This window comes from Chaetura pelagica, unplaced genomic scaffold, assembly GCF_000747805.2.
Source record: "Chaetura pelagica isolate M959 unplaced genomic scaffold, ChaPel_1.0 scaffold46, whole genome shotgun sequence".
In the NCBI taxonomy this organism is placed as follows: Eukaryota; Metazoa; Chordata; class Aves; order Apodiformes; family Apodidae; genus Chaetura; species Chaetura pelagica.
In genome coordinates this window covers 2,876,080-2,898,291 of record NW_009954102.1, presented here as the reverse complement: position 1 = coordinate 2,898,291, position 22,212 = coordinate 2,876,080, and the positions used below count along the sequence as shown (strand labels likewise).

Here is a 22,212-nt window from a genome sequence, read left to right as displayed (position 1 = left end):
GGGCTCATGGAGGAGAGGTTGGTGGAGGATCTGCCATGGGAGGGACCCCGTGGGGAAACAGGGCAGGACTGTGAGGAATCCTTCTTCCTGAGGAGGAAGGAGCAGCAGGAACCACCAGCCTGTGAACTGACTCTAAACCCCATCCCCTGTGCTGGGGGGAAGGAGGGAGAGAAACCGGGAACAAAGGGATTTGGGCAGGAAGAAGGGAGGGGGGGTAACATATGCAAGCCCTGCTCTGGCTGTGTCTGTGTCCTGCGTGTGATTAGTGTGAGATTAAATTATTATTTTTTCCCCAAGCTGAGTCTGTTTTGCCCAGGACCTTAATTGGTGAAGATCCCTCCTTGTGCTTTTGTCTCAACCCAGGAGCTTTGTCCTCATCCCAGAGTGTGTGTGAGGGGAGTTGCGTGAGGGGCCATGGGGCTGCTCCTTTGCTGTCCTGTTGGGCCCAAACCATGGCAATCATGCACTCCTTGCTCTGTCCTGGGAGATATTTGTTACATATTCCTCAAGGACCTCCACAGAGACTGTGGGGTTGGCCCAGGCATCTGCTCCAGCAACTTCTCTTTGTATTTTGGGCTTTACCCAAGCTTCCCTGGTTGACTCCTACAAACCTCACATTGTTCCTGCGCTCAAAGAAGCCCCTTCCTTTCATGGCCTGTTTCAGCTACTGTCTCTGCCATTCCTGGGGATGTCCTAAGTCAAAGGAGAGGTGGATAGGGCTTGGTGTGAGTTGTAGTGAACAGACTTTTGCTTCAAAACAAGCTGTGATGGGAGATCATGGGACCTCATCTGCCCTGCTGGGTCAGACAGCACCTTCAGCTCCTGTGGGTGAAGTCCTGTTCTGAATGAATCCCTATCCTCTGTTCCCAGAAGTGCTGTGTTCCTGACATTTTGTCTGCAATGGCCAGTGGCAGGTGCTCTGGGATGGAATATAGGAAGCAGCCTGCATCCAAATTTGTCTTGTTGCAGAGCAGGAACAGTGTTGGGGTCACATCTGTCCGGTGTCTTGTTGAAATGGGAGTCTTTGCAGGGGCAGTTAAAAGTCTTTGTGCTGGTGCCTGAACTCTGTATGTGTTTTCTCCCCTAGGCAAATTCAAAATGCACACACAGGGCTGGACTTGTCAGTGCCAGAGTACCAGGAAGTCCGTGGGAAGGGGATGTCTGGCCATGTAGAGTATCACGTTGTTGTTGTGACCCGACTGGCTGCCTTCAAATCAGCAAAGCACAAGCCTGAAGATGTCGTTCAATTTATGGTAAGTGTTTAATTGGTGTTTGTGTTAGTGATCACTTTCTTAATCAGCTTTGATTATTTTGGTCCTGATGCAGCAGATATTTGTCATCACAGCCATCCTGGGTTAAGGGCCTTGATAGGACAACAATCTTTACCATTTCTGCAACAGGAGTATTATGCAGTTAGAGGAGGATTTTTGGGACTTAGTTGTTCTTCTCAAGTGAAATGAACCTGAGTTGAAAAGTGAAGCATTAACAAGTGAAGAAACTTACAGATCTAAATGCTTAGAAGCTGGAGGGGTTTTTTTAATTTAAAAAATTCCATTTCTAAAATAGGGCAAATGGGTTGTAGAACTGCTTAACCTTGAGGAGGTTGTATTTGGTAACTGAAGGAAAACAGCTGAATTTCTTTCAAAGGTCATAATCCTCTTGCCTGATTGGAAGCATGAAATTGCATTACCTTTGGTACTGCATCAGAGGCACTTCTGCAAAGGTGATATTTGATTATTGCCTGCAGACCTCCCATTTTCTGTGAGAAGAAAAGGCTTTGTTTATCTTCAGTGCATTTCTTCTAGCCACACCTTACCTGTTTTAGCAATTAACTTCTCTCTTCCTAACCTTACTAAAAGAATTTATGTTGATTAAAAAGAAACAGAGTGTTTGCTCTTCTTCTGGGCAAAACAGGTGGGGAGAACAGCATGTGGTCATATAATTAAAATCTACCATAATGCATATCCACGAGGTCACCAAGCAACATTAGTATGGCTGTAATTGGGAGTCTACAAGTGAAAGCTTGGTTTGTGCTCTCTATGACAAGGGATGCTTTTGATTCCTGAATCCAAAGCTGGTTGTATAAAGGACAATGCTGCTGTACCTCCTTTTTGTGACAGTGTTAAGTAGTGGCTTTGTAAAAAGAAAGTCACAGTAGCCATAAGTATTTAATGTAATGCCACAAAAGCAGGAGTGGTCTTCGAAAGTGTGCATTGGTTGGCCAAAGGGATTGAGTTGACTCTGTCTGAGATCTCCATTTCATTGAAATCCCTCCAGTAAATATAAAGCATATGAAGACAAGTTTGAGGTCAGAAATGGGGCATTCAGAGAAGCCTAGGGAAAGGAGGCATTAAATCCCATTAATGCTGAGTGGGATCAAATTCTCCAATGCACATCTGAGAGTTCCAGGCTTGTATCCTACAGGCATTCTGGTGTGTGTCCTTTCATGCATGAGGTTCTCCTGAAGAAGGGGGCAAGGCACATGGGTGAGACTTTTGAGGGATTAGTAGCAAACTTCAGGCTTTCCCTTTGAACTCCCCCGTGGTTTTCTTAACCTTCTGGCTATATTTGATCATATTCAACTTACTTATTTGTTCCTGGTGCAAAAAATATTCAGACCCATCCCCATCTCTCAGTTCTGTGTTGGATGTTAATTGTTACAGGCAAACAGGGTCTTGACCTGGCAGATATGCACATGCTTTGGTGTATGTGCATGATTAACTCTTTTGAAGTGGATTGAGCCTTTGATATTGTGGCTTGACAGAAGTCCTTGAAGTGGGTGCACTCAGGCTGACTTACAGGTGGTGGGGGTTTAGCTCCACAGTGTTTGTAGAGTTCAGTTAGAGGCTTGGAGAGGGAGAGAGTAATTACAGGATCAAGACCTAGAGGAATTACAGGCAGCAGAAGAAAAATATTTGGCTATTCATCAAATGGGACTTTATTTACATAATAAGAGTGATAAAATGGTTACTAGAGCAGCATTCAGTTTTTTCATCCTGACATTTTGGGCTGTAGGATCCATCAGCTCTTTTTAAAGGGTTGTGAATGGTAACCAGGAAAAGCAAGATTTATTTATTTTTTTTACGTGCTGATGTGCCTTTCTCCTGAAAAATGATCAGAGGACAACAAATTGAAAGTGTCTAGAGTTGTCACAGCAGAGCAGTGCTTCCTGACTGCAGAGCTGTCAGAGTGCTCTGAGTGACACGTGGGACTTGACCTGAGAAAATACACTCTGAGGGGCCTGGACAGGAAGGCCCTGCACTCTGTGCTGCAAGGAGAGCCAGATGTGTGCTTGCAACCCAGAAATCTAGTTGTATCCTGGGCTGCATCAAAAGAAGCATGGCCAACAGGTCGAGGGAGGTGATTTGCCCTCTCTGCTCTTGAGACCCCACCTGAAGAACTGTGTCCAGTTCTGCAGTCCCCAGTGCAAGAAAGACATGGAGCTTTTGGGGGGAGTCCAGAGGAAGGTCATGAAAATGTCATAAAACTGAAGGACCTCTGCTGTGAAGAAAGGCTGAGGGAGTTGAGGTTGTTGAGCCTGGAGAAGACAAGGCTTCAGGAAGACCTTAAATAAGCCTTTCAGTATGTAAAAGGGGGCATATAAGAAAAATGGAGAAAGACATTTTGCCAGGGCCTGTAGTGGCAGGACAGGGGGCAGTGGTTTGAAACTAAAAGAAGAAAAATTTAGAAGGGACATAAAGAAGAAACTATGTAGTGTGAGGGTGGTGAGACACTGGAACAGGCTGCCCAGAGAAGCTGTGGCTGCCCCATCCCTGGCAGTGTTGAAGGGCAGGTTGGATGGGGCTTGGAGCAACCTGGGCTGGTAGGAGGTGTCCCTGCCCATGCAGGGGGTGGGAACTAGATGATCCCTTCCAACCCAGAGCATTCTGTGATTCTCAAGTCAGTCAGGCTGAGGTTGGTGGCATTTCCAGCATCAAAACCAAGGTAGAGATGAACAAAACCAAAGAGGAGCCGGCAGCAGCCAGGGTTTGAGGCAGAGGGACAGCAGGTGAGGAGCAGGAGCTGGCAGAGGCTTGCTAGGGCCAGCTTTGGTCTTGGGTAAGTGAGGAAAGGTTTGGGCTGGAGGATTAACATCTTGCCTGCATGGTAGGCTATCCCAGCAGAGGGCAGCTCCAGACTGTTGGAAAGGAGTCTGCATGTTGTGCTGGAGGCTTCTGTGCAGCACAGGCGTGTGCTTTGGGGCTGGTGGTACCTCATGGGGTCTGCTCTGCTGCCTCTCATGGTTGGTGGTTGTGTTCAAAGCCCATTTACAACAGGCTCAATTAGCAATTGGATGTGAGGGTTGCATTTGCTTTGGGTTCAATGGTGTAATTAGACAGAAATTGAGATTTAGGAATAACTTTCAGAGTTTAATAGAGGAGGAATGAAAAGTAAATGGGGAAAGAAGTAAGTTTGTATGTCTCAGTTCAGGGTTAGTTTTTGAGTATTTTAAAGCAGTTTTGGCACAGTCTTGTTGATTGGCTGCTGTCTTGTAATGCTTTCAAACATTAATTTGCTATTTAAATTAATTAGATGTTAAAAACTTTTTTTACAAATCAGACTTTATTTATTATTTTTTTTTGAGTGGAGGATAATATTTATTCTTCTTTTGAGAAAGTCCAATGAACTCCTCACTGCCCTTAGAGTTGTGCTTACACAGTGTTTTGGGGAGAGGCTCTGGTGTCATACCCTGTTCAGAGTGCTACTGGGACCTAGTAAACTAGAAATGTACAACAATTCAGAATTTCCAGAATTGTTTTCCTCTCTCTTTTTGGGGTATCTTTCAAAGGGAGGATTGTCATACTCTGGGAGCATCTCTTTATTGCTATCACTTTAGTGCTTGGCTGCTGAATTGCAAGTCAGATCCGGCGAGCAGAGCACAGTGCTGCTCACCCTTTCCTGTGTTGCTTACAGGAGGTAAGTGTAAAGTTCTACTTTTTCACTCCTCTGTCAACTCAGGTTTGGTTTCATGCTTCAGATCTTCCTTACAGGCTGCTTGCCTTTTGTGACTAGACACTGAACCCACAGTGAACATTGTACAGCTGAAATGCAGGTATTTTTCACATCAGCTAGCTTGGGTGATAATTACTGCAAAAGGCAAGGAAGCATGGAGGCTGAGGTGCTTATTGCTCTTTATGCCTCATTTAGTAAACTAGTCGAGGTGAGTCTGTTAATGTCAGAACCTGTTCTCTGGCCTGGAGGGCAGCTGGCAACAGTCTGCATCCAGATATGAAACTTCCTTACCATCTGCAATGGGCATCAGTACCCAAACTGGCTACTGTGTTCTCTACACAAGACTAAATCTTGAGCTGAAGAATTACCTGGGAGAGTGTTAGCTGCCCAGTCAGACCTGTGCTGGTCATCATCAGGTTCCAGCAGGCACTGTAAGGTTTTTAATAGTCACTCTTAGTGGTGCTTAAGTCTCTCAATCTTTTATGTTGCAGTATTGATTAGGATTCACTCCACTAGAGTTCACCAACATGTGTTAAAGAAGGATGAGAGCTGGACCCTAATAGATTATCTGGGCCATGACATTTCACTAGAACTAGTTTTTTGATTTTGTGTTGTGTTTTTTGTTTGTTGTTTTGTTGTTTTTTTTAACTAACTGTAGTCATTGAAACACAATCATAGTTTATAATATGCTGTCTGTGTAATACCACAGTCACAGAGCATAACAGTGACTCTCCATGGTGTCTCTAACATCACTTAGGGATAGTGTTTTCTCAGTGTGTGGTTTCTCTGTGTTGATTTTTTTTAAGGTGCTGAATTCAAAACTTACTGTGGCACAGAAGCCACACCATTTCTTACCAGCATTCCCATGGTTATTCCTCTCCTTTTAGTATATTGGGCCATACTTCTCCTCAGGCTTCCTGTCTTTGTCTGCAGAAGGAATTACTTAATTCACTGTTGGCATCTTCTCCATGTATGAGAACTTGTAGGCCATGGCCAAGTTGATTTTTATTTTCTTATGGATAAATTAAATAGTCAGGGTTCATCTGAGGTCTTTGCCCTTCAGTTTCTGTAATAGGTGCTCTGCAGGGCAGCAAATGTGCCAGGTTTTTGGACCTTAACATCTAGAAGGACACTGAATACCACTAAGGCTGAGAAATGGGTCTTCTGACTCAATAGTGCAAAGGTTCAGGCTGCTTTCCCAACCAGATACCTACCTTGCTGGGCTTCTCTTCCCTCCCATCTCTCAGGGCTGGGCATTGTATAGCTCATTTTTAGTGAACATGGATTTTTGCTGTCAGAGAAAAGTATCTGGAGCAGTGAGCTTCCCAGTATTTCATTAGTATGAGTCAGACAAATGGATCCTGAGTATCTGGCACTGAACTGCAATTCCATTAGGGAGTGGATTTTGATAACAGAAGAGCAGCAACAAGGCTTGGGGATGCACTGTGCAGATAACAGGCTTTTACCAGGCTCCATGTGAAGCTCCTTAGCAATACGTGTTTCCCCACTTCAGTTTCCAGGGTTAATGTTTCACTGTGCTTAAACTGCTGCTTTGCTGCTCTTGTGTCCCCTTTAGAGAAACTTCACTCACGCAGCAATGTTTGATTGCAGGTTTCCAAGAAGTACAGTGAGATAGAGGAGCTCTACCAGAGGCTGGCAGCACGATATCCACGGGCTTCTCTTCCACTCTTGCCTAGAAAAGTTCTCTTCGTGGGGGAATCTGATATTTGGGAACGAAGAACTATGTTCAATGATATCATGAAATTCATCTCAAAAAATGAGGAGCTAGCGACGAGTCCTGAGTTACTGGAATTTTTAGGTAATGAAAAGATGTGTGTCCCCTCTGCCATGAAACTGCTTGATAAAAGGATTATTAAGTTCTTGACTCAGGTACTCAGAAACTAGAGGGTGCCAGAATAAAGACTGTTGCTGAAAATACCCTGTTGTGCATCTCCAGCCCTGTACAGCTGTGGTTGCTGGTGTTTTCTCCTCTTTCTTCTCAGTGGATATGTGCCTCATTCAGAAGTGTTGACATGGCAATACCTTGCTTTGAAGGTATCTGTCCCACTGTCTCTGATTTCCCTTGGGCATATACCTAAGCTGTCACTTAGAACATGAAAGTGGAGAAGGCTAAATAATCATATACCATCAGTGGAGGGTGGACTCTAAGGGAACAGTTCAGGGTCTCCCTTAGTGAACAGCTGATCAATGTTTTGTCTAGTTTTTATTCCTAATAAAATTGGTAGGCCTTGCTGAAGAGGGTCCTAAAGCAAATTACTGACCCTGAGAAAGAGCTGAATAAAAGGCCTGTTTCCTTTTTAGTTAAACCCATATTTTGGCCTCCCTTTTTTTCTTTTTACTTTTAAATAAAATTTTCCTTAGAGTCATGTCCAGCTCTTGTTGCCTCTTGCAGCAGTTCATATAGTTCCTTTTTTCTTATGTTCCTTGGGCATAGCAGGGAGTCATTGAATAAATGGAACATTTGGACTTTCTGCTCTTAATTCAGCTGAGAGCTGCTGAGCAGGGAACACCCCAGCCTGGTGCTGTGCAGGATTCTCAGGGCAGCATTAGTTGGAAGGAAGTGAAGTTGAAGCTGCTAGCAGGTCACCACGTGCTAACAGCCAATTTTGCAAAAGTGTCAGATGTTGCCAGATGAGAAGTTGTGTGAGACTGGCAGCTTCCTGAAGTCAAAGGGAGCAAAACTGCATATTGGGCAAAATTATTTTGCTAATAAGGTTTTTGTGTTGTTGTTTGGGTTTTTTTCCTTTTTTCTCTGGCAGTGTTCTCTTGAAAGTAGACCCCCTGCATAGGGAATTCAGAATTCATGTTGATCATCAGCCTTTGCATGCTGAGTAACCTAACCATGGTGCACATGTCTACACCTGAATTAGCTTGGACTGACTTTATACTGTGGGCAGGTTGGGTGCAAATAATGTGACCTGTTCCTCACAATCTGCCTTAGGATAAAATAAGTCTCACCCTACCCAAGTAGGTGGATTTCAGTGCCTGTGCTGCACATCTTCAAGCTAGTAGGGTACACTTTCCTTACAGATGCTGGAGACATAGTCAATATATTCAGGGGTGTTTAGAGAGAAACAACATGGTAAAACATAGGTGACTGTGGGGTGAGATAAGCAGCCTACTCTTCATCAGAAGGATGAAACCATGAATTCTCCATCATGGTTTTCACGGCCTTATTTTTAGCTAGTCTTATTATTTTATATTGCTTTCCTGAACATCCAGAGGCTCCATAGCAAGGAGTAATTCTCTCCTCATTGTCCTAGGCTTTGCATGTAACAAGCATGGTTTGGTCAAAGCACATGTTCCAGTTTGCTAAATTTGCTCAATTGGATGGGTCTTGCATACTGAAGGGAGTTGGAACTTCTGCTTCATTTCTGACTGTAAATTGAAGAGCTGCTGTGGAAACTTTTTCGTGCTGTCCAGTGATCTAATTTTAGCCCAAAGGAATTAAATTAGTAACAAAAAGTTGACTTTATCTGAACTAGCTGTGTAAAAGTATCTAACCTGTCTCTAACCAGAATATTTACAGCTTCTCTGTTGCCAGTGGGGAGAAATAAGCCCTTCAGAGGGAAACTCCTTCTCAGACAACTTTATTTGGATGGGTTGAATCACTACATGGAAATTCTGTTGTTTCTATTGGCTATAGAAATTACATCAATAAGTGGATTAGACAAACACTGCTGTGTCTCAGCTAAAGTTCATTTCCTCTTAACTTTCTACTTGGCTACTTTAGATCAGTAAGCAAATCAGACACGGAATGACACATCAGTGGGTAGAAGGGACAGTCAGGAATGTAGAAAGATTGTTACAAAAGCTGATTGTGTCCTTGATTCCCCAAACAAAACCACCAAGAACAGGTGCAAGACATTAAATAAAACATAATGGTTATCCTGTGTACTTAGTTTTCCATCCTTAATTGTATTTTGCAGGAGCAAAAGCTACTAGTGCCATTGACTTCAAGGGTAAAAACATTCCTGATGACAAGGAACAGGAAGATGAAGAAAATGAGACACTGGATTTTTTCAAAGAGGAGAAGACACCTGACTTAATCTCACAGCTTTCATCAGTGGAAAATGCCAGAAAAGGGGAGAAAAAAGAAGAGGAAGAGGGGGAAGATGAGGAAGAAGATTTAGACCCTCTTGGTTTAATCAGGTATGGCTGGGAGTGCTTTTGTTCTCTAGTTTTTAGCCTAGTTCTATGTCACTGTCCCCCCATCCCAACATTTTATAACATTGAGTGCTTCCAGCTGATTGTCACAGGGGAGAAGAGGCCTCTGCAAGTTATGAAGGGAGGTGCCCCACTAGAGGGAAGAGTCTTGGTTGCATTTATTGCATTCCTCAGGAAATCCAAGTGATAGAGTGACGTTTGAGTGCCTAGTTAACGGTCTCGCCTACATGAGGCACTTTCTGGGACACTGCAGGGGCCCACCACAAAACATCAAGCCACCAGGGCCCATTGGATGTGCCACTCTAGAGTACACTGCTGTTTACAGTGCCTGGAACTGCTCTGAGCTCACTTGTGTCTGCAGGAGGTAAAGTTACAGCAGCATAAAGACCCAAAGAGCCCACATGTTAATTGAGATGTTCACAAAAAGCCTTTTCTTTCCTTCCTCTCTTCTCTGAAGGTGTCAAATGCTAAATGCTGCTCAGGCATAAGCAAGAACAGCTTGAGAATAACTGAATCAAAGCTTGCTGGTGTTAGTATCTGGGTTTGCTCACCTGTCCAGTCATTTTCAGACAGTGCTTTTCTTCACTTCCAGAAGGAATTTCTCACTTTATTCCCAAAAACATTTCTAACTACTGAAGCCTGGAAGCAAATCTAGTTACTCAGTGGCTGGGATCATGAGTAGTGACTACTTTTTTTTAGGGAACCTCAGGTTTTAGATGCCCAAGTAGGAAAGGCTGAGCTGTTCATGATCTTCAGTAAGCCCTGACTCATTCAGCTGAATTGTTTCAGGCACCCACAGTCACCAACCACTACTGAATGGTCTTTGTCTTGGCCCCAGACAGTGCTTTCAGAATGCTTCTTCAGTGATGGGCAGTGACTGATAGTAACAAGCCAGACTCCTCTCTTGGTGTTTCCCAATTGCCTTGAGTCGTTTCCAAGGGGATCATTCACTCTAGACTCTCAAGCCAGACTCCCCTACACTGAGTTATGTTGACTACAATGACTAGTGCTGGAAGTGCCATTTGGACTTTGCTTCTGCTATTTTAATCCTATGTGATGGTTGATGTCCAGATATCATCCTTTTTACTTCAAGTATTTAATCCTTTACATATCACCAGAAAACTTTAAATATTATTCTTTTTGCAAAGCATGTGCTTCATTACTCAGCATCAAAATTATTCTTTTGCTGAAGAAGAGTTTAAATAAGTTAAAGAACTATTTACAATGAGGAGTTAGATAAAGCAGTGCTTCCCATTTAATGGTCCTTAGCTGGTAGGTTTACAAAAGAAGCTCTCCTTTTTTGGGTAGGAAAATGATCTATTGGGTTAGCAAATGGCAATGTTGTATTTTCCAACTTAGAAAAAGTATAAGCTTTAAAGAATTTGCTGTGCCAAAACAAGCAAGTTTACTTTTCTGTTCTGCACAGTTTGACATAGAATTTGAAAGTCGTGATTATTTTGGTCTTTTCATGCATTGAAGGATGACAAGATCTGGTATTTAATCCTCATTTAGTTTATTGCTTCCATTCCTTTAGAGAACAGCATTTTTTACTGACTCAGAATAGCTTCATTTGTATAAGAAGTGTGGTCTTGAGTGATATAGAGTTGCAGCATGACATGCAGTCAGATGTTTTTCATTCTAAACCAGTGGTTGGCTATCTATGAAAAAAACCACAATGTATTGTTTTGGGGCATGAGAATCATATAGCAGAAAACTACAAATTTTGTAAACCATCATTATACCCACAAAAGCTGAAGAGTAGAATTGGCAAATGGGCTGCCTCCCTGTGTATTTATCATTATATTTATAAATTGCACATGCACAGTGTTGAGGCAGAAACATGAAAGTGGAAATTAGAACTTTTATTTTACATTTCCTGTATTCTGTAACTCGCCCTCCTTCCAGGGAACATATTTTTAATTCACCTCAGTGGAGATCAGGTCAGACATAAGCATGGTACCCCAGCTTTATGCCATCTAGTAATAGGTGTCTAGGTAAGAGACCTGAGGCAGGAGCTCAGCTCTCAGTGGGTGGGCATTTCTCAGGAGACCATTTTAGGGTGTCTTCTAAGCCCATTAAAATGATAGGTGCTTACATGCTTTAAAGAGGGAGCTTGTAGGCCTCACAGCTTTAGTGCTTCATGTGTGCTTTGAGTTTCTTTGGGATGGGGATGAAGAAAAGAAGAGATGATGCAGACTGGATAAATCTGGACTGGATAAATCTGTTTAGTAGTAAACTGCTCCCTAATGTGCAAGAAAATTCAGGTTGGAAAAAAACTAAATAATCCTCAATCCTTTCCCATGTGAAAAGCCTTTGAAAAGGTGTAGTCAGCTCTGGAACAGGGCTGCCTATTCCAAGCAGGATCAGTGGCCAGGGTACTTTGAGCAGCAGAGCTCTGACCTGAATTGAATCTTGCATTTGGCATCATCTTGCGGTTGTTGGATTTTCTTTTCTGGATGAGGATGAAACTGCTCCAGTAGCTCAGGCCTCCATATGCTGTCAGCATTCCTCATTTGGTAACAGCTTTTCCTCCTGGGCCAGAAGGCTGTGATTTGGATTTGGCCCAGCACTGCTGCTGTGTTGCTGAACCACCAGCTCCCCAGTTAAATGTACAGGCCTTAGGGGTAAACTGCTGAGCTAGGGTCTTTTTTCTGGTTTTTTATTGCTGGTGATCATCCAGGTGGAAGCTCAAAATGTTCTGCTTCCTTTTGCCTGGAGGAGACATCTCAGTTGTGCTGATTCTCTCCCTCAGATTCAAGGCTGTGTCTGAGTTGCTTTTTCATGTCTGGTGGGCAGCCCATTTGCCAATTCTACTCTTCAGCTTTTGTGGGTATAATGATGGTCTACAAAATTTGTAGTTTTCTGCTGTATGATTCTCATGCCCAAAAGCTTTTTTTTTTGATGTGTTAGCAGAGTGATCTTGGGCCATGCCTGGAATTCTTAACAACAGAAGGAATGGTTTGTTTGGTTTTTTTCTTGTCCTAATCAGGAACATTTCAATACCCATCATACATAATTCTGATGAAGTTTTCAGCTTTTAACAGCCTTCCTCCTCCCCCCCTACTCAGCCTAGTTCTTCTAGAATAAGAAGTGCTCAAAATTAGGTTACATTTGTGGGATACATAGTTGAAATTCATTTGAAATATGTTTTTGAGGCATGTGTCTTCTCTTCTTTTCCCACTACTCTTCTTGATAGACTGAAGTATTGTTATTCCAGTTTTCTGTCACCAATATTGCAAGTTTTCCTGGACATCTGTAGAAATCTTTTCAGCTTTGGACAGAATACACAGGTCCTGTAATAAAAAGCACTCCTAATACTAAGTAAGATGGTCCCAGGGAATAGAGTGCATTCACTTTTGTAGCAGTGGCACATTTCTAGCTCTATTTAATTTTTCTTGGCAGTCTTAAGTGTACAGTGACTTGTAAGTCACAGCCAAACTATTGTCTTTAAAGGTAACATCTCTTTTTCTGTTAAGCCACAATCCTTGGAATATCTCTTTGCTAAATGTTTTAATTCCTTTAGAAGTGGGAAATCAGATATCTGTTTTACTCCACACTGTAGGCACAATATTAAGTACAATGACTTATCTTTGTCTCTGTTGTTCTCCTTAAAAGTGAGCACCATACCACTCTTTATCACTCTTTTCTAAATCCATCTTATCTCAATGTTTACATAAGCATATATTTAAGTGCTCAGTAAACTGCCTTGGTGCTCTGGCAATATATCTGGGATTTTAGAGGTGTGGTATCTTCTAACACTGCTGTCTTTTGAAGGATTTCCCTGCTAAATTGCAAAATATTACTGTGTGGCTAGTCACAATTGCAGTGGTTTCTCCCACTGTAATGCCTTCAGGAATGAAAGAAGCAAGACTGGCTAATCCTGTGAAGGGAAAGGCATGGAAGACAGCCACAAGATGGAGGAGCTCTTCACCTGCAGCTAGGGTATTCTTGATGATACTGCTGAAACTTCTGCAGTGAAAAAAGGTGTCATTTGAGGGGGTGAAGATACATGTGAAGCAGGGATCCTGAGCAGCATCAATGCTAGGGAGCTCAGCAGTGCTAGGGCACGTTGGCTGAGGCTGTCTGGGCAGTATCTGGCCATGTCTATTCCACTACATTCCCCCACCCAGGGTACATTTGCTACATCCAGAATGCCTCCTGAAAATGGTTGCTGGCCTGGGCTGCCTCCTGGGCAGTGGTTTGGAAGAACACAGGTTGTCTCATGCCAGGAAGGAACCAGGGACTGTCCTAACAGTTGAACTGAGCTCCTGTGCTCAGGCCCAGGGTGTGAAGGAGTTACTGAAAACAACAGAATGGCCCTGAGCTCCTCTGCCCACAGAGCTTATTGGCTTTCTGGCTGCTGCCATATTAGTGCCCAGTCTGCCCTGAGGGCTCCTTAGGGTTTTGCTTTCTGTAGGGAATTCAGGCAACCAGTTGTGGATTTTCTTACTTGATCCAAGCAGGGTCAAGTTTGGCATTTCTAGCTCTGAATCTTAAAACCCTTAAAAAAACTCCTCACAGTAACTTAATTGGGTTTTGTCTTCTCTGTGGATGAGCTGTGTGATTTTACTGTTTGTAGGTTGAAGCCAAGAGCTTTAGCATCTCTCTCCTTTCACTCTATAGTTACAGCAACTGAATTTAGTCCTTGTGTTCGGTTTAATGCAATAAACTTAAGGCAGCAGCTGATGAAAATCTCTCAGAACCAGCTCCTCTGAACACAACAACAAAAATTTTGCAAAAGGAGTGTGACTGTTTCATGGGTTAAAGGAAGCAGCAGCCCTGTGCATGCATTTCTTCAGCTGCAATTAACTTCTGAGGTAATATTTGCTCACCAGCTTGTAAGAACCCACCTTTTCCTGTGCTTTCCTTTCCTGCCCCCATCAGCTCTCCACAGCCCTCACAGGAGCCTCTCCTGCACATGAGGTTCCCTCCCTTCCGTCCTTTTTTCCTTTGCCTTCCTAAATCTTCCAGTGACAGTATCTCTTCCCTCAGCCCTGGGTTTTTCCTGGCAAACTGCACAGAGCTCAGAGGTGGGTATTCCCCAGGCAAAAGCTCTTCTGTCTCCTGATGGGTCCTGGAGAGTTCCTGTCTCCACTCTCTACCTTTGCTATTGTTTCAGTGGATTTCCCCTTGTTGCTTGTCATCCAAATTTGTGCCTTCCCAGGGCAATAAAGGCACATGGTAGGTGGAAGCTTTGCATCTATTGTGTTTAAACACAGACAAAACTGACTCCTGACAATAGTTAGGAAGGGACGGGGCTGGTGAGGACTGACCTTTTGGGGGCCTTCTGCCAGAAGTTTTTAAAAGCCTTGTAGCTAGATGCTGCTGGGGTCAAGCTCAACCACCCCTGGTGCCAGAGGTTTGCTGTTGCTGGATATAGTTGGTAAGGAGATTATTAAAGGACTTGGGGCCAGGAATGGCTACAGATGAAATGGGTGAGGGCTTTGAGCAACAGTCTGGCAGGGAAGGAGCAGCCAGGCAGCCAGCCCTGGCCTTCCCAACGCCCTGCAAAGCCCAGCTGGCTGCAGGAGGAGGTAGGTTGGTGCACAAGCCAGCAGTTGTTGCTGGGTTGTGTCCTACACCCTCATGCCTGCCAGCCCCCTGATGACAGCCAGGCTAGAGTTTGACTCCTGAACTGTTCATCCTGGTGCTACCTTTATTTTCCCTGCTGTGAGAGAAGAACCTAGGATGGCCTCAGTCTTTTTTCTTTGGGGGAGAAATGAGTGGCAAAACTTGATCTTGCCTCCTCTGCCATAAACCTTGGGCTGCTGAGGATGGTTGACAAAGAGGCAGAAATCAGCTAATGGGGAGTCCTGCCTTTAGCATCTTTCCAAGTAGTTTTATTGATAGAGTGCCCAGAGCTTTAACAGGTGAGGACAGTATGTTTGCTGGTGGATTTTTACCTCCAAGGAAGAGAATTTGTTTGTCTGGAGTAGTGTCAGGAACAGAGCTGCTGTCTGCTGGACAGATGGTCTGGAGCTGACTTGTCAAAATGTGTGTTCAACTGCTTGTGTGTTCTGGTCCTTGGCTGGCAGGGTTGTACTTCTGCCACTCCTCAGGATGCTGCTCCTTAGGCTTCCTTCTACTCCTCAGCCACTCATACATTCTCAACTGCCTTTTGGTCTAGCCAGGTATGTGCATGACTTCCTCTCTGATTCCAGTAGGATTCATACACAGCAGCAGAAACACTTGCCTCTCTGTCCTAATCAGATGAAAGAGAGTGAGGGTGTCAAACCATCAAAGAACAGAGAAGATACAGGTTATTTTTTCTTTAATGAAATTCAGATAGTTTAAAACAATGAACAAGAAATAAAAGTGAGCCTTGTTTTCCTAGCAGTGTGTGTATCTGTGCTCACAGCTGTGAAGCCTTCAGAGATTTAAACAGGCAGATCTTTATTTTCTGTCAGTCACTGAGTCACAAGCTTAGGTTTCAAGGCATGCTCGAGCCTCACTTTGCCAAATGACACAAGTATTTGTCACAATTCCAGTCCAGCTGTTGTCAGCTTGGCGACTTGCAAAATCCCAGTAAACAACCCTGTTGGTCTCCTACTGAAGCATTTATAGAATCATAAAATGGTTAAGGTTGGAAGGGACCTAAAAGATCATCACGTTCCAACCTCCCTGCTATGAGCAGGGACACCTCCCACTAGACCAGGTTGCAGAAGGCTTCATCCAGTCTGGCCTTAAGGCAGCAAAAAATGGGTATTAGCCATCCAGATAATGGGTAAGCCTTTCATAAATTCTCTGCTCTCAATCATTTTTAGGGTCAACCTTCTTGCCTCTCCTTGGAGATGTTTTAACTGAGTCTCTAGGGAGTAAAGCAGGATGTCAGGGGTGCTCTCCTTGAAGGAATTCAGTCACCCCAGTTCATCCATCCTTAGCTTTTTAACTCTTAATGTGCTTTGTGAGTGTTGTTTTCCTATTCAGTGGGCTTTCCTTTCTCTTCTGCTTCAAATCCCATCTCCTAAGCATAGCTTCCCACATATTTCTGTACTGCAAATCTTGCTGTCTCTGAACAGATGGAAGGTTGATAGTTATTGACAGAAAACAATGAAAAATGAAACTTACGTTTAACTATTGAATCTCACAGAATCATCTCTATTAGTTCTGTGTTGTTTCTTCTGAGTGATTGCTCTTGTAAAATGTTTTCCTAGGGATAAGTCTACCAAGCCCTGTGTGGCTCCAAGCAATGGAACAGAGAAACTGTTTTAGCTGTATTTTCCAAAAAAGGAGCTGAGTTGCATGTGTCAAGTCCTCAGCTCTCTTCCCTCATTGCTGTTCCATGGTAGTGCTCACAGAATGTGAGTGCAGTCAGGAAAACTGAAGCTTTCTGGTACTCCTGGCATATGTTACATCCACAAGCACTCCTTGAACACAGCATACTGAACAAGTGAAAAAATCCCTCCTGCTATGTCCACTTCTAGCAGTCAGAAGGAAGTGTACCTTGAGATCAGAGCTTGGGCACTCAGACTATTAGAGGGGTTTGGAGAGGAGAAGATGCATAAATTAGAGATCTGAAGTTGGCTGCTCTGTGTTTTCTACTATCCTGGAAATAGTCATTGCCCTACCTGCATTCATGTTTCCTGGCCTAGGGCTGGATTTTTGGTCCCTTAAAATTGTGCAGTCATTATTTCCCCATGTTGAGGCAACTGCCTTGGTTAAACTTCAGTGATGAGCTCTCTCATGGCTGGTCTCAGTGATTCCAGTACATACACAGCTGGAACATGAGGATCCTTTGGGAGGGAGTTGAAGTAATTATTTTAATGTGCTTCATTTTCTTCCTGATTAGAATCCTGAATGGGTTTCATAAATAGTAAATATGTGTTTATACCACCATCCAAAACCCAAAAGACTGCAAATAACTCTATAGTCTCTGTAATGATACAGCTGTGAGTGCCATCCAGCAGTGTTTTCAAGCAGAACACAAATGTAACTACACCTGGGGTAAAATGCAGCAAGGACTGAATAGCTTAGTGCAGCACCTCCTTGCAGCATCAGACAGTAAGTGGAGAGCATGTCATTCAAGTGGAAATGCAGGGGGAGTTGCACAGAGGTAAATGTAAATACTCAACTTGGAATTTCACCAGCTCCCTGAAGTTGATATGGCTGCTTTTGTGAAAGTTGTCACGGGATTTTTAATGGCTCTGGTTCATTGTTTACAATGTATTAAAGGAATAAACTTACCACACACTTTTCTGTCTATAGAAGAATTGCAGAGCCAAGTAGTGTCAGGGAACAGGAATGAAATACCTTTGCCACTAGCTGGCACCAGCTTGCAAATAATTCCCGTAGTCCTCTGAGTGAACTCTCAGCTTTTTATCTTCCCATCCTCTTAATAGAAATGTGTGGTCACTTGTAGCAGTGCAGAACTAAACAGCAACAGAAGAGCTGCTGTGAGCCATTCTGCAGATGTATTGGGTCCTTCCTTAACTGAAACACATTCGTAGAAGGCAGGACATCCTTTAGCAGGGATACAGTATAAATTTACAACTGCACAAAATCAGAAGTGTCTTTTTTTTTATATATATATATTTCTGCTTTGGAAGAGGATGGAACATGATGTAATTGGGCAGATTTAAACATGTTTTGTTTCATGGACTTTACAATAATAGGATGACTCAAGTCCTTAATTAGAATAAAAAAAGCATTACCTCATCGATTAGCCTGCTGCTTTCACCAAGGCACTGGAAATCTTTAATCAGCAGACCCAGGGAACTGCTTGTAGATGAGACAGACTGCTAATGAGGGATGGAATCAGAGCTGCCCTGTTGTTTTTCTGTTCACCAAGTCTAACAGAATTGTTTGCTCTAGAAGAAAGTTGCCTGTGGGGTGAATGTGTACTCAGTTTAAATTGAGATGGGAGGCTTGCTTTGCCTTTCATCTGGTGCTGTCAAGTTCCTAACTCAGCAGACTTAATAAAACCATTGTTCCCTTCTCCCCATGGACCTGCTGCAGAATTGTCTGTCTTGATTTCAAAGGCTCAGAGAAATGCCTTTTGGAAAGTCATTTTTGGAAGCAATCTGTAAAACATTGCCAAAAATGCATGAATTAGCCATTGTAACTATGGACTGGTACTAATTAACACACCTGGGGATCACATCCTCTTGCTGCTGCCCCCTGCAGCAGTTGGCCAGATCTGGAATCATCTGAAGTGACAGGGAAAGGAGAGTGTCCTTAAGGACTGACAGACATCTGGGACTCAGCAGCTCTTCATTCTGTGCTTGATTTTCTCAGGTCTCATCCTGGGTGTACAGCATTTAAAAGTTAGATCTCACCCTTATCATTTTGGTAAAAGGAATAAAGCTGATTTCATAGATCTGCCTGGGGCAGAGTTTCCCTTTGCACAGCAATGTGGCATTCAGATTGTTGTTAATGGCAACTGTCCTTAAAGTGAAAGAAATGCTGCTACTTTCCATAAATTCTGGGTAAGAGCCAAACCCTTTCTTTTCATGTTGCTTGAGATGCCCAGACACGTCCAGATCATAAGGAAGAGTAAGATTTCTCACAGAGCTGTGGTTGGTGATATGCTTGTGGCTAAACTGGTAAATAAAAGTGGACAGGAGCTGTTGTAGACTTTCTCTGTGCCAACTAGGATGAAGTAGCTCCTGCCCAACTTCTAAATCCCCTCGCTTGCTAGAGCAGTCTGGGCACATCCAAACCAGAAAGGGGCCTGAGCTTGTGCTGGTCCCTAGATTGTGGCCAGGCATAATTTGGGAAAGCAGTCATCAGTCTGGGCCAAATTCATGCCAGCATGACTGGCATGCTGGAAATTCACAGGGCAGGCATGATGAGCCATTATTTCAGCCCAAGCCCTGAGCACATTGATTTGCTTGTGTAGATGTTGCCTTCTCGTTGTCAACAGGACAGCGTGAAGGTGGTGCACATTTAGGAGACAGGCCTGGAGCTGTTGAGGCCCTGTAACAAGGCTTTTTTTAGTGCAGGTAGTGCTGCATGTATTTCTGGCACTTAAATATGCTCTGTGAACATAAACCACCAAGGGCATTGAGCAGCAAGGCCGTGGCTGGCTGCTGTGGCACCCAGCAGCTGGCACTCTTGGGTGATGGAGGGTGCAGCCAGCCTGTTGGGAGTATAACAGAGATGAACTGTGTGGTTGTGAGCCACAGTGTGTCAGCTGGCTAGGTCTTTACATGGGTTTTTGCTACTATGGGCTGTTTTCTAAGGTCTGGTCTGAACCATGGTTTTCTGTAATAGCTGCTACTCACTTGGCACGATACGCAAACTGGTCAGAGTGGCTTGGATGGAAGATTTCTAAGCTTCTCTCTGCCTTGCTGTATTTTGTCTGCAATAGCATCTGAGGTGTTCTTGAAGGCATAATTAAAACACAGTGTCATGCCCCCAAAACCACCTCACAACGTTATCTAGACCCATTTGCTAAAGACTTCTCATTTTTCATCTGTGTGGCAGGTTATCTGCCAGCACAGGCTGTTGCTGGGTGTAACAGTCTTCTCCATCTTTCTTGTCTTGGCTGTGAGTGACAGACCCATGGCCCCACTGATCCTCTCATGTGAACAAAAACAAATGTGTTCTTCGGAGGCTCCTGAGGGCTAACCCACACTTCCTCCCTCAGGGGCTGTTGCAGCAAACCCTGACCTCACTGGAGTTGTTTTTATTTGCTCAGTGGTGCTGCCAAGAGACAAGGGCAGTGCCACACAATGCAGGATGCTCAAAGGGGAAGGAGAAGCACGTGGTCCAGAGCTGCTGGCCAAGGTCTCCAGGGAATTAGTGTCAATTCTTCCTTTCAGGACATCCTGTTTAGGCTGCAGACAGCTCACTTCTGGTTTACAGGGCTGCATTTCACTCCCAATCTATAAAAGAGGAGTGCTGGCATGTAGACGTGCGGAGGGAGTGAGTTCTGAAAGGCTGTGAGGTATCTAGGGGCAATAAGCATCATTGTAGTTGCCTATGGGAGGTGGTGGGGGCTGTAACCCAGCCAGTCACATCCCTTTCTCTCATGGAGGAACCTGCTTTGGCTGCCAGTGGTTTGCCAGCTGTTGCTCAAGGGAGGGGAGCCATCGTGGTGCTGTTGTGTGCTACAAGGTGGATGCTACTGATGGATACTGTGAAGGATGCCAAGGTATCCTTAATTCCTACAGACAAATGGAAACAAGGACAGTCTCCCTTTTGCTCTCTGTTTATTTGTTCTTCCTGGGAGGGGCTGGTACCCAGGACCTCTCCCAGGGACAATATTCCAAAAGGCAACATGGAGAAGACTGCAGGAAGTTTGTCTCCATACAAAGTCCTCTGGCAGTATCTCATCAAGCTTTGCTCCTTCAGACATGAAAATGTGCCTTCTTTCTGTGCTCAGGGCATGTCATAGGCATGCTCCATTTCAACCTCTGACTTTGCAGAGCTCTAGCACAACCCTGACATTATTTCAAGCACTTTGAACTGAGAATCAGCTACAAAATAAATAATAATTCCAGGATGCCACACAAGAGGAAGAGAAGACCATGGTCAAATGTTGTATAGTCCTGCCCTTTGTCAGCAGGGTTGGTGTGTGTGTGTGTTGCCTATGTTCTCTTAGCACCTCTGCTGTGGAATTCTGACAGCTGTGGGAAGATGAGGCAGCCTCAAAACCCTCTTTTTGCCTCGGAGGCACCACAGGCAGGTACCAGTATCCTCCCTTGGGGGTGGAAAGGAAGATGAACAGAGAGAGGAGTGAGTCCAGGAGCTGCAGACAGGAGGTGGTTGGGCAGCACAGAGGGGCTCAGTGAGGGGCATAAGGCAGCCCCATGAATCAGCATCTGGCATTTTGGCTGTGTTTGATGTGCTACTGTATGTTTACAGCCACAGTGATCCTCTGGTGTTGGTTCTCCGTCCTGGCCATGGGGCATGTGAGAGGTCTGCTATATTATTTCTCCTTACAGATCCAAATTCTGAATTGTCCTGAGTCTGTGCTGTCTGAAATCATAATCTTTTCCTCTGACATTGCTACAGCCACTGTAACAGCAGGGAGTAGAAGCTTAAAACATTGTGCAGTTATTTGTAATCACTACTTCCCTGCTGTCATCAGCATCATTTCATCACTTTCCCACTGGTCCCTCCCACTGACACAGATTAGTGACATAATTTCTGTTCCTCCTGTGTATTCAACAAAACATCCCCTTTACCAAACAGCAGTTTCTCACATCTCGGATGGCTTAATCTCACCAGATTCTCCACTGATGTAAAAGGGTGTAACTTTAATATATTTTGAGTGCATTTAGGTTTTGTGAGTTGGCAGTCTGGCCTAAAGGACCCAGTTCCTTGCCCAGACTCACATGGTGACTCAACAGCAGCCAATCCTGAGAAGAGCTCTCCTTGGGCTAATGCAGCACTACCTGCTTGCTGCTTTTGGTCCCTTTTTTGAGGCCTGAGGTCTCACATTGTCTGGGATTTGAGCACCTGAGATGTTTACCAGCATTTCTAGCCACTCTGTTTCCTGATCCATTTTCCCTGCTGCATCCCCTGCAGCAGATGAATCTTCAGCATTTCTAACCCAGCCTGCCCCAAGGGGGAATGCTGGCAGTAGCAGATCATCAGGTAGCTACGTAGGAGGAAGGAAGGTCTGCAGTGAATCAGCTGGGGGGATCTGTAGGCTCGTGTCACTTGTATCAAGTCATAATTCTCTGGGATATGAGATGGTAGTTGGAGGCCTCGCTGAGATCATCTGTCTGTCATCTCTGAAGAGTCCTGTGGGAATTCTGGGTGAGCTGAGCTCTGAGAGATATTTTACTAATAAGAGAGGAATTATTTTGGTTATGATTTTAGAGTATTATCATGACTGTTAAATAACCCCAGTGCTGAGCTGGATCTCATGTATGAGCCAGAACACTTACAAAGACAACTTTCATCTTATTTTAGCCCCATGTCTGTGGATGGCTTGTGTTTATCAGGTCTCTGCAATTCAGGACCTGACCTTGTTGTGCTCCCCCAGCTGAACCCATCCACTCAGCATGGCAGCCAGTCGTGTGTGCTGAGCTCAGTGCCCAGCCCCTGAAATCCCTTGTGGTACAAAAGCTTGTGTGCTGGCAAGTCAGGCCAGTCAGTGATAAAAACATAAGTAGGAAT

General features: G+C 44.2%; 1 protein-coding gene across 1 annotated transcript in view; it reads left to right on the top strand.

Moving 5' to 3' along the window:
* The window catches only part of HS1BP3 (HCLS1 binding protein 3), a 42,433-nt gene that overhangs the window by 4,523 nt on the left and 15,698 nt on the right, over positions 1 to 22,212 (top strand). Inside the window, exons 2-4 of the mRNA XM_010002405.1 lie at positions 1,044 to 1,253; positions 6,565 to 6,772; positions 8,904 to 9,126. Of these exons, the coding sequence (XP_010000707.1) occupies positions 1,044 to 1,253; positions 6,565 to 6,772; positions 8,904 to 9,126 (641 nt within the window). The remainder of the gene's footprint in view (positions 1 to 1,043; positions 1,254 to 6,564; positions 6,773 to 8,903; positions 9,127 to 22,212) is intronic.